General features: G+C 43.2%; 1 protein-coding gene across 1 annotated transcript in view; it reads left to right on the forward strand.

Annotated features, from left to right (window-relative positions):
* RHBDF1 (rhomboid 5 homolog 1) overlaps window positions 1-15,772 on the forward strand; it is a 219,202-nt gene that overhangs the window by 78,612 nt on the left and 124,818 nt on the right. The window contains exon 2 of the mRNA XM_082260219.1: window positions 3,308-3,448. Within this exon, the coding sequence (XP_082116345.1) occupies window positions 3,332-3,448 (117 nt within the window). The 5' untranslated portion in view covers window positions 3,308-3,331. The remainder of the gene's footprint in view (window positions 1-3,307; window positions 3,449-15,772) is intronic.

Below are 15,772 nucleotides of genomic sequence, written 5' to 3' on the forward strand. Positions count from 1 at the left end.
TTTCGGGCAATATTATCTGCTCGTATTCAGCCAAATGCTTCAGAACTTATTGGATGGCACTTCACAGTGCAGAGGGACAATGACCCGAAGCATACTACGAAAGCAACTAAAGAGTTTTTTAAGGAAAAGAACTGGAATGTTATGCAATGGCAAGTCAATTACCTGACCTGAATCCGATTAAGCATGCATTTCACTTGCTGAAGACAAAATTGAAAGGAAAATGCCCCAAGAACAAGCAGGAACTGAAGACTTTTGCAGTAGAGGCCTGGTAGAGCATCACCAGGGATGAAGCCCAGCGTCTGGTGATGTCTATGCGTTCCAGACTTCAGGCTGTAATTGACTGCAAAGGATTTGCAACAAGTATTAAAAAGTGAAAGTTTGATTCATGTTTGTTAATCTGTCCCATTACTTTTGGTCTCTTAAAAAAGTGGGAGGCACATATGCAAACTGTTGTAATTCCTACACCGTTCACCTGATTTGGATGTAAATACCCTAAAATTAAAGCCGAAAGTCTACAATTAAATCACATCTTGTTTAATTTCAAATCCATTGTGGTGGTGTATAGAGCCAAAAAGATTAGAATTGTGTCGATGTCCCAATATTTATGGACCTGACTGTATATCTTTTCATGTAACAACAAGAAATTACACTTTACACTTTGCTACAATGTAAAGTAGTGAGTGTACAGCTTAGATAACAGTGTAAATTTACTGTCCCCTCAAAATAACTCAACACACAGCCATTAATGTCTAAACTACTGGCAACAAAAGTGAGTACACCCCTAAGTTAAAATGTCCAAATTGGGCCCAATTAGACATTTTCCCTCCCTGGTGTCATGTGACTCGTTAGTGTTACAAGGTCTCAGGTGTGAATGGGGACCCCTACTGAGGAAGTCAACGTGTGACGCAACGTGTATTGGGGCGGAGCCTACTATCCAACGCTACTTTGCTGTCAGCCTGCCTAACATTTTCTGCCTGCCCAGCCTGCATAGCTCGATGTGCTTTTTATGTAAGTGTAGCTATTTGTATATGCAAATAAATCTTTTAAACGAAGAGCACTAGTCCTTGTTCTCTGTCTTCCTTATATCTATACCGGGAGAAATTCAGAGCGCACAGAAGTAGCGCAAGGATCTGCGTCATATCAAAAAATATCTTTCTACCGATACCAGGATTGTTTATATCCCTAAAAGGGAATGGCTAGTTCTGACCTGCTTGTGAAAGAGGGGTCAGAGCTTGAGGTCAGCGACCATCCATTTATCGGTGAAGGAGAGCACTAGCAGTGGAATATTTACAAGAGCACTGCCACTTTTTTTTTGATGTTGCACATTGTTTGCTTATTTGCACATGCTATTTTTGCACATTTTTGGGACATTTGAATTATTTAATGTTATCACTTAATATGTTTAACATATTATTTTTCAATTTATTGCACTATTATTATTAATGCACAGTGGTACTCATATTTGATCTGCATTTTCATTTCACATTTATTTAAGCAGCGCAGCACTGTACCGTTAGTTGTTTGATATTTGTATGTAGTGAAAGAAAAAAATTTAGATTGTGGTTGCACTGATTTTTTTTTTAATTTTACACAGCCATTAATGTCTAAACAGCTGGCAACAAAAGTGAGTACACCCCTAAAAGAAAATGTCCAAATTGGGCCCAAAGTGTGGCCACCATTATTTTCCAGCACGGCCTTAACTCTCTTGGGCATGAAGTTAACCAGAGCTTCACAGGTTCTCTTCCACTCCTCCATGATGACATCACGGAGCTGGTGGATGTTAGAGACCTTGCGCTCCTCCAACTTCAGTTTGGAGATGAGACCAAAAATGAACTTTTTGGCCTAAAAAAAACCTCTAGTTTGAGGATGCCCCACAGATGCTCAATAGGGTTTAGGTCTGGAGATATGCTTGGCCAGTCCATCACCTTTACCCTCAGCTTCTTTAGCAGGGCAGTGGTCATCTTGGAGATGTGTTTGGGGTCGTTATCATGTTGAAATACTGCCCTGTGGCCCAGTCACCGAAGGGAGGGGATCATCCTCTACTTCAGTATTTCACAGTACATGTTGGCATGTTGGTTCTCTCAATGAAGTGTAGCTACTCAGTGCCAGCAGCACTCATGCAGCCCCAGACCATGACACTCCCACCACCATACGTGACTGTAGGCAAGACACACTTGTCTTTGTACTCCTCACCCGGTTGCTGCCACATGCGTAACAGCATCTGAACCAAATAGGTTTATCTTGGTCTCATCAGACCACAGGACATGGTTCCAGTAATCCATGTCCTTAGTCTGTTTGTCTTCAGCAAACTGTTTGCGGGCTTTTTTTGATGCAGTGTGTGGTATGGTCTGAGCACTGAGCACTGACAGACTGACCTCCCACCCCTTCAACCTCTGCAGCAATGCTGGCAGCACTCATATGTCTATTTCCCATAGACAACCTATGGATTTGACGCTGAGCACGTGCACTCAACTTCATTGGTCGACCATGGCGAGGCCTGTTCTGAGTAGAATCTGTCATGTTAAACCACTGTATGGTCTTGGCCACTGTGCTGCAGTTCAGTTTCAGGGTCTTGGCAAGCCTCTTATAGCCTAGGCTATCTTTATGTAGAGCAACCCTTTTTTTCAGATCCTTAGAGTTCTTTGCCATGAGATGCCATGTCAAGCTTCCAGTGACCAGTATGAGAGAGTGAGAGTGATAAACCCAAATTTAACATACCTGCTCCCCATTTACACCTGAGACCTTGTAGCACTAACGAGTCACATGACACCGGGGAGGGAAAATGGCTAATTGGGCCCAATTTGGACATTTTCACTTAGGAGTGTACTCACTTATGTTGCCAGTGGTTTAGACATTAATGGCTGTATGTTGAGTTATTTTGAGGGGACAGCAAATTTACACTGTTATACTAGCTGTACTCTCACTAATTTACATTGTAGCAAAGTGACATTCCTTTAGCATTGTCACATGAAAAGATATAATAAAATATTTACAAAAATGTGAGGGGTGTACTCACTTTTGTGGGATACTGTATATATAAAATTTAAGTTTAAAAACTTAGACATTGAAAAAACTACAAAAACAATTACAACTCACCTAAAATCAAATCATTTTCATGTATTGGTTCAGGTAGGGAGAGGGTTAAGTGTTAGGGTGTCCTTTAATGATCGGGAACACTTACATGTTAGTAACACTTAGAAGATCTTTTGGATGTTCACTTGTTCTTGGCATGAAAAGCCCTTCAGAGAAACCCTGTTCTGGTCTCAGGTGACATATCTAACGTTAGAACTTTGTTTCCTGTTAACAGGTAAAAGAAATCAAGAAAGCAAAAATGACAGAAGCTCGTCGGGATAGCACCAGCAGTCTACAGAGAAAGAAGCCACCATGGCTAAAATTAGAGATACCATCTGCTCCTGTTACCACAACAGAAGAGCCAAGCTTTGTGCAGGTAATATATCACTAAAGATTTAAACGCATCATGAGTTAAAGTGATTGTAATTTTTAAAATAATATATAAAATAATGTAAAATTGACTTGCTCTATGCAATGGCGATCCTCCTCTTCTGGAATCCCCTGCGGGTGCTCCTGGCTCCTCCTCTCTTTAGAGTGCCCCCATAGAAAGCCTCTTGCTATGGGGACACTCATGTGGGCTCAATTCCTGAACTAGGTTCTGTGTGTCCATTTCCATGTCCACAGAGGAAAGAGAGAGCTGCTGCACAGCGCTGAATCGAGATCAGCATTTGGGGGGGGGGGGGGGGGGGAGCTTAACACATAATGCTTTAATGTACCACTTTAAACTCAATTTGATTTCTCTTTCGTTCATTGACAGACACAGCTCCTGATCTTCTTAACCATTGGGTTATACTGCCCCCTACAGGGGTAGGACACTAAGCAGAAAAAGAACTTGACTACACCTATGGGGTATACTCCTCCTCTCTGCTATAGGTTTTTTTCTGCCTAGTCAGGAGCAAGGACCTAGTTCCTTGCTGGAATCTCTGGTCCTGGCAATTTTTTCTTTTTAGATAGATTTTTTTCTCCTGGTGATTTCCTGTGAGATCTACATTTAACTGTCGGACTGGGCGATGAGCTGGATAATCTAGATCGAGTGGTCACCCCAGTCTGGCCAGCTAGTGCGTGCAGACCTCAGCTCCGCGCTAGTTTGGCCACGACATAGCCCCACCGGGTGGGGGCTGGCCTGCGAGTTAAACGCCTTGTGCGGTCACATACAACCTCTGCCTGTGTCGCAGCATTCCTCCTTGCCAACAGCCCCCCATCTAGCTGGTGAGGAGGTTCTATCTGGAGTGGTGCCCGTCTGGCCCTGATATGGTGAGTAGCTATCCTCCCTCTTCCCCTGGAGGGTTTTGGGGTGAACGCGGGCCCATCCCTGGGACGGTCGGACCCCGGTTTCCCCTCCTGCCGGTTAGGCCCCCCCCTTGAGTCTGATGGTCCTGTGGGTCATGTATCCCCCTCTCTCTGCCCCCCCATCCCCCCTTCACCTATACTGGGGTCGTTTGGTGGTCTGGCAACCTCCTCGGGCTGGGGCAGGGTGCTGTACTGGTGATGGGGTTGGGGGTGTGCGCCACCAAGACCGGGCGATCGGCTGTGGTGGGGGGGGGGGCGTTACCTTGTGGGGGCTCCTACCATGGCCCCCCCCTTCTTGCTCTGTGTCTTGCCTGGGCCCAGGGATCCCTCCTGGGTATTTGGGAGCCTCCTGGAGCCACGCAGGACCGCCATTTTTTTGTAGCCTATTTTTTTTTTTGTCTAGGCTGGTGGCCATGTTTGTGTACCTGCGGCGACCATTTTGTGTTAGTCCGGCATTGCAATTAATGGCATCCATTACTATGGAGCCTTCTGGGTGGCCATTTCAGCTATGGGAGCCCCTCCTTGTCCCCTGCTGTTGACTCCTGGGCCTCTTTCCTTCCTGGACGCTGCACGTGGAGTGCTTTAATCCTGGTACTGCCGGCGACTGCCTGGCGGGGTGGTGAGTCTGGAGGGGTCCTCTTCCTCTCTCTGCTGCAGGATAGGGGGATGCTCTGTGGCTGGAGGCCGGGTCGTGGGTGTCCCTTGGCAGTGTCTTTTTACACTTTTGTTGGGTACCCTTATTCCTCATGGAGTCCTTGGAGCACAATTCCCCACCTGACCCCCTCTCAGAGCCTGCGAGGCCCTTCGGGTCCCAACCATCCATTGATGCACTGATGGCGGTCCTGGAGTCCTTTTGTGTTCCAGTTGGATGTGACTTTTGGGCGGAGGGGTAGTAAAAATTGCCCCCCGCCTTCGCCTGCTTAATCTGTCTCCTCAGATTCTGAATCTGATCTGGCCACTGCAGACGGCGCCCATCCTGAGTTCTCAGATGGTAAGGATGATTCCTCCACTCCTGTTGCCACGCACCATAAGGCGCTGGTGGACACACTGATTGTGTTTGTGCATGGGACTTTTCCATTTCCTTCCTATTTTGACAGATTTGTCACAAAAGAGTGGGAACGTCCAAAACATCCCTTTGTGGTCCCTAAGCGATTCGTAATGAGGTACCTCTTTGAAGAGCCTCTCCTTAAGAATTAGACTGTTCCACTGGTGGTGGATCCCCTGGTTTCCAGGTTGAATAAGTCAACCATGATTCCGGTAGAAGAATCCCTGGCTTTTAAGGATCCGACTGACATAAAGGCGGAGGCTGTGGCCCACAGTGTGTTCACTGTGGCTGGCTCGGCACTCAGACCGGTCTTCACCATTGCCCTGGTGTCAGAAACTCTGATCGAGTGGGCTAAGCTTTTACACTGTGACCTGGAGAGTTAGCAGCTCCCCCCCCTGCCTTTGCGGAGCTGGCGGACCAGTTGGTCCAGGGGCTGCAGTTTATCTGTGATGCCTCTTTGGATGCGGCTCCCCTGATATCTAGACTGCCTGTTTCAGCAGTGGTCCTTAGTGACTCAAATGTTGGTCTACAGACCAGACCTCTAAAAAAGCCTTCCATTTCAAGGAGATCGTCTATTTGGAGCTACTTTGGATGACATCATTAAGAGTCTTACAGGGGGGGAACGAACCATTATTCCGCAGGCTATTAGGGAAAGGAACCTCGTCGCAGATGTAGCCTGTCCTTCTCGACTCACAGGAAGTTTTTTCGTCCCTCAGGATTGGCTGACAAGGGTTCAAAGCCTTTCAGGGCCTCTTCAAGAGGATCCAAGCGACCTTGGTTTGGCAAGACCAAAGCGGGTTTCTCCAGACCCGCAGACAAAGCTCTTTCTGCATGAAGGTGCCCCCTCACCTGTGCCTGGAGTGGGGGGATGTCCTTGCTGGTTTCCAGACCTGTGGACCTCCTTGGTGCAAGAAAGGGGGAGTATACCTCCTGGGACTGCCCATAGGCGTAGTCAAGTTCTTTTTCTGCCTAGTGTCTTACTCCTTTAGGAGGCAGTATAACCCAATGGTTAAGAAGATCAGGAGCTGTGTCCATCAATGAACATCAGAGAAATGGATTTTACGGTATGTCAAAAAATCTAATTTTTTCACCAGTAACAATCGTTTTTTTATTAAAACAAATGTATATTGATGAAATAGTCTATTTGGAGTCCTGCAAGATACCATTCTTTCATGAAAACATTTGTATCGTTCCATGTCTGGCCTACATTGCATTTTCATGCTGATTGTGGAGAGAAATGTTCATACATTTACCAGCACCTAAAATGCAAAAGTTAGAATGGTGCCTATCAGCAGCCATGATGGGATCTCACCCTAACTACTCTTATCACATAAGTGCCCTGTTTGTACATGACAGGAAGCTTCCACAATACCATGTGTACTGCCGAGGTTCTGTCATAGCATCAAATGTAAAGACATGAGAAAGAGGGATGCTAAAAAGGAAAAATGTGTGCTGTCAAAAATAATTTTTGAAAAAGTATAGAACTAACATGGTACAAAAAACTGACACTTTTTTTGGATTTTCTAAACTAGAAATTCAGTTGTAGATGTGCAGTGCTTAAAAACCAGTGCCATGTTGCCTATGCTATTTAGCTGGCAGGGTTGTAGGCATTTTAGACACATCATTTAACATGCTCCCCAAAAGATTAAAACTCACAAATACTCTGGCCAGAATATGTAAGCTCACCATCTGCACCAAGGGTCCTATTATTTCTTGAATCCTACGCTTACAATATACAGAGTAAAAAAAATGATACTAAACTCACTTTGTAAATAGATAAATGTAAATTAATGTATTTTATTGGGATTGTATGTGATAGACCAACACAGAGTGGCACATAATTGTGAAGTGGAAGGAAAATGATAAATGTTTTTCAAATCTCTGTACAAATTATTATCTGAAAAGTGTGGTATGCATTTGTATGCAGCCCCCCTGAGTCAATACTTTGTAGAACCACCTTTTGCTGCAGTTACAGCTGAAAGTGTTTTTGGGTATGTCTCTACCAGCTTTGCGCATCTAGTGAGTGAAGTTTTTTGCCCGTTGTTGGCAAACTAGCTCAAGCTCTGTCAGATTGGATGGAGTGTGTCTGTAAAAAGCAATTTTTAAGTCTTGCCACAGATTCTCAATTGAATTTAGGTCTGGACTTTGACTGGGCCATTCTAACACATGAATATGCTTTGATTAAAACCATTCCATTGTAGATGGCTGTGAGTTTAGTTTTGTTGTCCTGCTGGAAGGTAAACCTCTGCCACAGTCTTAAGTCTTTTACAGACTTTTAACAGGTTTTCTTCTAAGATTGCCCTGTATTTGGCTCCGTCCATCCTCCCATCAGCTCTGACCAGCTGTCACATAGCGTTTTGCTTTTAAGCCAAAAAGTTCAGAGCACCTTTTGATGACTTTCTTTCAGCAATAGCTTTCTTCTTGCCACTCTTCCATAAAGGCCAGATTTGTGGAGTGCATGTCTAATAGCTGACCTCTGGACAGATTCTCCCACCTGAGCCGTGGATCTCTGCAGCTCCTCCAGTTACCATGGTCCTCTTGGCTGCTTCTCTGATTGATTCGCTCCATTCCTGGCCTGTCAGTTTAGGTAGACGGCCATGTCTTGGTAATTTTGCAGTTGTGCCATACTCTTTCCATTTTTGAATGATGGATTGGACAGTGCTTTTTGAGATGTTTAAACCTTGGGATATTATCCCTGACCTGCCTGTTGTGTTCCTTGGCCTTCATGATGTTGTTTGTTCACTATGGTTCTCTAACAAACATCTGGGGGCTTCACAGAACAGATGTATTTATACTGAGATTCATTTACACATAGATGGACTCTATTTACTAATTAGGTGACTTCTGAAGGCAATTGGTTCCACTAGAATTTAGTTAGGTGTATTATAGTAAAGGGGGCTAAATACAAATGCACGCCACCTTTTCAGATATTTAAAAAATTTTAAAAACCATTTATCATTTTCCTTCCACTTCACAATTATGTGCCACTTTGGTGGTAAGTAAAACCTTGGACAGAGGGGTGGCTGTGGATGTAGTATACTTTGATTTTGCAAAAGCGTTTGACACAGTTCACCCATCTTGGATCTTGGAAAGATCGGTTTGTAATTGGATAGAAAATTTGCTAAAGGATAGAATTCAGAGAGTAGTGGTTAATGATTCTTACTCTGAATGGTCTAAAGTGGTATATCCCAAGGCTCAGTGTTGGGACCCTTACTTTTTAATATCCTTATAAATGATATAGGGTCTGGGATTAAAAGTACAATTTCAGTCTTTGCAGATGACACCAAGCTTTGCAGTGGAATAACTTCTTTACAGGATGTCTCCAATTTACAATCTGACCTCAATGCACTGTTTCATTAGGCAACTATGTGGCAAATGAGGTTTAATGTTGATAAATGTAAAGTTATGCACTTGGGGGCTGAGAATATGCATGCATCATGCATACTAGGTGGAGTAGAACTGGGGGAATCCATAGCGGAGAAGGATCTGGGTGCTCTGGTAGATCATAAGCTTAATAATAGCATGCAATGTCAAGCTGCTGTTTGCAAAGCAAGCAAAGTCCTTTCTTGTATTAACAGAGGCATGGACTCCAGAGAGAGAGATATAATTTTGCCCCTGTACAAATCATTAGTAAGACCTCATCTGGAATATGCAGTTCAGTTTTGGGCACCAGCTCTTAAAAAGGATATTGGGGAACTGGGAAAGTGCAGAGAAGGGCAACCAAACTGATAAGAGGCATGGAGGACCTCAGCTATGAGAAAAGATTAGAGGAACTGAATTTATTCTCTCTTGAGAAGAGGAGATTAAGGGGGGATATGATCAACATGTATAAATACATAAGGGGTCCATATAGTGAACTTGGGTTTGCGTTGTTCACTTTAAGGTCAACACAGAGGACAAGGGAGCACTCTTTACGTCTAGAGGAAAACAGATTTTGTCTCCAAATACGGAAAGGTTTCTTCACCATAAGAGCTGTGAAAATGTGGAATAGACTCCCTCCAGAGGTGGTTCTGGCTAGCTCACTAGATTGCTTTAAAAAATGCCTGGATTCTTTCCTAGGTGTAAATAATATAAATGGGCACTAACATTTTTTTTAGGTAAAGTTGATCCAGGGAATATCCGATTGCCTCTCTGGGGATCAGGGAGGAATTTTTTTCCCCATGCTTTAGCAAATTGGACCATGCGTAGCTGGGGTTTATTTTCGCCTTCCTCTGGATCAACAGCGGGTATAGGATTGTGTATATGGGATTGTATTGTTTTCAATACTGGTTTTTTTTTTTTTTTTATGGTTGAACCGGATGGACTTGTGTCTTTTTTCAACCTGACTAACTATGTAACTATGTGCTGGTCTATCATATAAAATCCCAATAAAATACATTTACGTTTTTGGTTTTAACATGACATAATGTGGAAAATGTCAAGGGGTATCAATACCTTTTCAAGGAACTGTACAATATAGTGTAATGTACAAATTAATTACCATATAGTGTACAGGGATCAATTGTAAAATATGTAAAATATAGCATATAGAGTGTAGCAATCAAGACTATGCAACAGAATATAGTGTATAAGGTGTAGTGGTCAGGACATTGCAATGTTCAACATAGTGTATAGAGTACAGCAGTCAGGAATATGTAACATACAACATTGCATATTGGGCACAGAGATCAGGACTGTGCATCATTTTTTTTTTTGTTTGTTTGTTCCTTAAATTTTTATTGGGAATAACCAAGAGAACAATACAAAAGAAAAGAAACCATCCAATGTGGTCAAGTATATAGTGTACATAAACACATATCAGTGTTGCAAATGTAAATAGCAGAAGCATCAATACCATATTATGCCTTGAGTACAGTCATAAAATATATAAAAGCGAAAAAAAAAATAAAAAACCTCAAAACTTCAACCGCAACTTTGAAAACTGGCTAACGTTTAACCGTACGAGCCCAAACATGAGGTATCGGTTGTGCACATGAAGTTGGTATGTCATGTCTCAAAAGCACGAGGACTGCGGGTAGGTAGGGAAAGGGGCTCATGGTTATAAATGTCACTCAGGTAGAGTATCCAATAGAAATCAGGTATATGGGGGGGGGGGGGGGGAATAGAGGAAGAGCAAAAAAGAAAGAAAGACAGGGGGAAGGGGGTGTAGATAGGATCTGGAAAACAGGTGATAGGACAAGGAATGGAAGCCTCTGGGGGATATTGGCCAGTTTGCCATTTAGCAAGTGGGGCTAACCTGGAATTCTGACAAACGGAGGTTGAGCACAGAACCAAGATAGATTCTTCAAGGAGGAGCAGTGTTGTTTATATTGGTCTGAGTCCTTAAACAGTAACCAACATGTCTAAGTAGAAAGGCCTGAAGTCATAGTTTCTCTACTTGTGTGTACCAGTTCCTCTATCTCTTCCACCTGATCTATACGGTGGAACTATTCAATGAGTCCCAGAGTCTTAGTGGCACGCCAGTGCCTGGGAAAACAGTGTTTTGGCTGCATTCAACAGGTGAATAGTAAGGGATAGTTTATATTTAGAGGTGGTTAGGTCTGATCGGTGTAGTATAAAAATGGCTGGTTGTGATGTGGATAGCCTCCAGATTGCTGAGTGGATAGCCTCCCAGAAAGGGCGTAACCGAGGGCAGGACCACCATATGTGTAAAAGCTCCCCTTTGTCTGTTTACAGCCCCAACAAGTGTCTGAGACGATAGGGAAGATGGCATTTTGGCCTGTGGGGATACGGTACCAGCAACTATGTGGTTTATGGTTGGTCTCTTGTATGTTAAGGAGATTAGGCAAGGAGTTCAGGGATTGGGTCAGTAAGAAGGAAGTGTAAATCATGGTGTCTATTACATTGCTGGTCAGAGGTAGGAAAAAATGCTAAGGGATTAGAGAATGGAAAAATTATAACCAGCATTGGTGGTCAGCCGAAAGGAAAAATTCCCCATGTTGTTGGTTAGTGGTGGTAAAAAAATGCCCTGGTGTTAGTGGCAGGAGAAAACTATGACTGGGGTTAGTGGGAGGAAAAATGCACAGCAGTAATGTCTACGGGAGAAAGAATGTCCATAAAGTGATGGTCAGTGGAGTAAAGAATGCCCTAGCATTGGTGTGAGTGGGTAAACAAAATGGTATCAGTGGAAGAAAAATAAAAAGTTGGTCTGCTCTCCAACACGGCGCTCAGTTGATGTGCTCTCCAGCGTGGCCCTCTCAGGAAATAGGGATTTATTCACCCCAATGTATACAATGTTTAAGTTATGCATATAATAGAATCAAGTAGAGTCACCAGTATGTATGTATTTCCAGTATATATGTAATACCTGCATATTACATGGTACTGTACAAAGTACATACATTTATTCATACCAGTCATCTCATCTTTAGGGGGTAAATACCACTTGACCAAAGAACACATCAGGAAGGAGGGAGTGTGGCTTTGCAGTAGGGCCTATTTTACTTCTATAGTGATTTGACAGACACCCTCCGTTAGAAACATGCCTGTTTATTTGCTGTGTGTGTCTACAGGCTCGCTAGCTGTGGAGAACAAAGTCAACAAGTGGTACTTCGGCCCCTCCTCCACCCTGCTATTCAATGAAAACAATATAACTGTGGTAAAAATAACACTAAAGCAAATGCAGGAGGATTAATAAAACAAAGAGAAAAAAATAAAAAAAAAATAGTATGTGTGCATGCAGTGCCTAATAATATTCTTCGAATTTTGAGAAAATACAATGAAGCAACAACTTAGTTCTCAATTCACAAAGCATATGTAATATTTTTAGTACACTGCTGTTTTGCCTTTTTATGATGGAAAATTGATTTTTCAACTAACTATAGCGTTTATCACAATCAGGTAAGTTTACCGAAAGCACATTTACTGTAGCTGCAATCCCTTTTTGAAAAAAATATTTTTAGGTATTTTTGTCAAAAAATATTTACTCATATTCAGCCACTACTAGCCCTGTTACCAATTTGCTGTTTCCTCCTAATTAAGCCACTTTCACCCATTCTCAGATTTGATGGCTCTCAGATTAATCTAGCTGCCCTGCTAAGTTACATTCTTCCTGAAATACAGCCTCCTTCAAACGAAAAAAAAAAATTGTCCTGTCCATGGTGGTCTGGGTGTATGCCTCAGCAACATCGGTGGTCAGTGTAAGTGCCTGTTATTATAGTGTTCAGTGTAGAAACCCCTCTCATGTTGGTGGTTGGGTAAATTCCTCCATCACAATGTGGTTCAATGTAAAATCCTCTGTTGTACTGGTGCTCAGTGTAAATGCCCTTACATTAATGGTCAGTGTAAATGCCAACCTTACACTAATGGATAGTATAAATGACTGTTTACATTGATGGTCTGACGAGAAGTGCCCCCTTACATTGGAGGTCAGTGAAGAAGTTGTGTTACATAAATCCAGCAGACAGCTGCAGAGGAGACTAATTCCAAGTGACGTTAGCGTGGGAACTATGCAACCAAGACAAGATTCCACCCACAGAGTAAACTTGTACCTCATTCTTTACAGTCAGGGGCAGACTATGCATATATTGGGCTCCAGAACCTCCGACAACCCTCTGCTCCTGCATAGGTTGCAAAGATGTTTTTTTCTGTAACACAGTTTATATTCTGCTCTTTTTTGCTGAGCTCTGATTGCACAGACAAGTGACCTTATCAGCCTGCATTAGACTTGGCAGACTCACTTAGGCACATGGACACAGAACTGAGATGATCTGTGTACAGTTTAATACAGAGATCTTTTGTTTATGTCATGCTCAGACTATGGACACTAATGTTTTTAAGTATTTCTAGTAGGCAGCAAAAGAACTTTAGGGGCTGGTTCACACATGTGCAGAGATCTACGGTTTTAGCACTAGAAAACCACAGGGGCGCACAGAAAATAATTGCTTTCTATTTGCTCCGTTCAACTTTGCTGTGAGCTGGGGGGCAGTACGAAAATCTGCAACATGTTTGCATTTTTATGCTCAGCATAATTGCTCAGCTTTGGTGCATAGAAATTAGTGAAATGTCCCATACCTTGTGACATTTAAATAAGGTAAAAAAAAAAAAGCAAGAAAAAGTGCTCTGTGCTTTAAAAGTGCAAGCCATGGCTGCCCAGAACCAACATTGTCTGCATGGCCAATTGTGTCTGGTTTACCATGCAGTAAGTGTAAACCAACCAAATCCTAATTTACTTAATTTCAGTCAGTTTCCAATATATATATATATATATATATATATATATATGCTATGTTTAGACATTTGATTTTGCTGTCCCTCTGAAAAGCGATCTGCGGTGAACCTCTTTTCACAAATGTATAACAGGAGGTGATATGTCTCCTCCTCACCACCTATTTTAACTCTGTAAATACCACACCACTGCACTGCAATACATGTGGTTGCAGGGTGATTGTGTCGCTACCCTATTCACTTGAATGCATTGGGTTCAGTGCCAGTACTGTACGCTGAGCCAGATGGGGTATAAACTTTGCTTTGCCTTGCAATTGCGACATTTGTACATCCTCGTCTACCTGCCTTTGCACCTTAAGGTATGAAGGGGTGGGGGCGGGAAAGCATAGCTCAGCTGCCTTTTTTTAGCACCTCAAACCGCAAGTGTCAGTGAGCCCTTACAAGGACCCACTGTATGTTTTCATAAGTCCCCATGGCTGGGAGATCGCCTGTTTGGAGCTACCTCGGATGACATATTTAAAGGTCTCACAAGGGGGAGAGTACTTTTCTTCCACAGGCTACTAAGGGCAAGGAACCTTGTCGTAGACGTGGGCCTTCCTTGTCAGCTCATAACAAGTTTTCTTCGTGCCTTAGGGTCTACTGACAAGGGCTCGAAGCATTTTGGGCCTCCTCTGGAGGATCCAAGCAAACCTTGCCTGGAAAGCCGAGAGCCCTGGTGCAAGAGAAATAGCTCCACAAAGTCATTCAGTCCAACTACAAGATTGAGTTTCGCTCTTGTCCCCTGGCAAGGTTCTTTCCTTCGAGCGCCTGTCTCCAGACCACCTGCAGGGCCTTTTTGGGGCAGTACAAGACCTGTTACTTCAAGGGGTGATTGTCCTGGTCCTGCAACGTTTTCAGGGGTTTTGCTCAAACCTATTCCCAGGAAGGAAGGCAAAGTGCATCTAATCCTGGACCTCAAGGCGCTAAACTGCTTTGTGCGGGTTCAGAAGTTCAGAATGGAGTCCATTAGAACGGTGGTGGCATCCCTGAGTCAGGGGGATTTCCTCGCCTCTATCGACATCAAGGATGCCTACCTCCACATTCCAATATGTGATAGTATATTGGTCTCATCAGACCACAGGACATGGTTCCAGTAATCCATGTCCTTAGTCTCCTTGTCTTCACCAAACTGTTTGTGCGCTTTCTTGTTCATCATCTTTAGAAGAAGCTTCCTTCTGGAACGACAGCCATGCAGACCAATTTGATGCAGTGTGCGACGTATGGTCTGAGCATTGACAGTCTAACCCCCCATCCCTTCAATGTCTGCAGCAATGCTGGCAGCACTCATACGTTGATTACACAAAGACAACCTCTGGATGTGACGCTGAGCACGTGCACTCAACCTCTTTGGTCAAACATGGCGAGGCCTGTTCTGAGGGGAACCTGTCCTGTTAAACCGCTGTATGGTCTTGGCCACTGTGCTCAATTTTTAGGGAAACCTTCTTAACCTTTGGAAACCTTATAGCCTAGGCCATCTTTATGTAGAGCAACAGTTCTTCTTTTCATATCCTCAGAGAGTTCTTTGCCATGAGGTGCCATGTTGATCTTCCAGTGACCAGTATGAGAGAGTGAGAGCGATAACACCAAATTTAACACACCTGCTCCCCATTCACACCTGAGACCTTGTAACACTAATGAGTCACATGACATTGGGGAGGATAAATGGGTAATTGGGCCCAATTTGGACATTTTCACTTAGGGATGTACTCACTTTTGTTGCCAGCGGTTTAGACATTAATGGCTGTGTGTTGTTATTTTGAGGGGACAGCAAATTCACACAGTTATACATGCTGTACACTCACTACTTTACATTGTAGCACACCCATGTCATTTCTTTAGTGTTGTCACATGAAAAGATATAATAAAACATTGACAAGAATGTGAGGGGTGTACTCACTTTTGCGATATACTGTAGCTAAGCTCCTCCATGCCTCTTATCAGCTTGGTTGGTCTTCTTTGCACCTTCTCCAGTTCCCTAATATCCATTTTGTAAACAGGTGCCAAAAACTGAACAGCATATTCCTGATGAGGGATTACTAATGATTTGCACAGGGGCAAAATGTTATCTCTTTCTCTGCTGTCCAAACCTCTTTTAATACAAGAAAGGATTTTGCTTGCTTTGGAGACTGCAGCTTGGCATTATTAAGCTTCTGATCTACC

Source organism: Pelophylax lessonae (assembly GCF_965119305.1).
Source record: "Pelophylax lessonae genome assembly, chromosome: 6".
Lineage (NCBI taxonomy): Eukaryota > Metazoa > Chordata > Amphibia > Anura > Ranidae > Pelophylax > Pelophylax lessonae.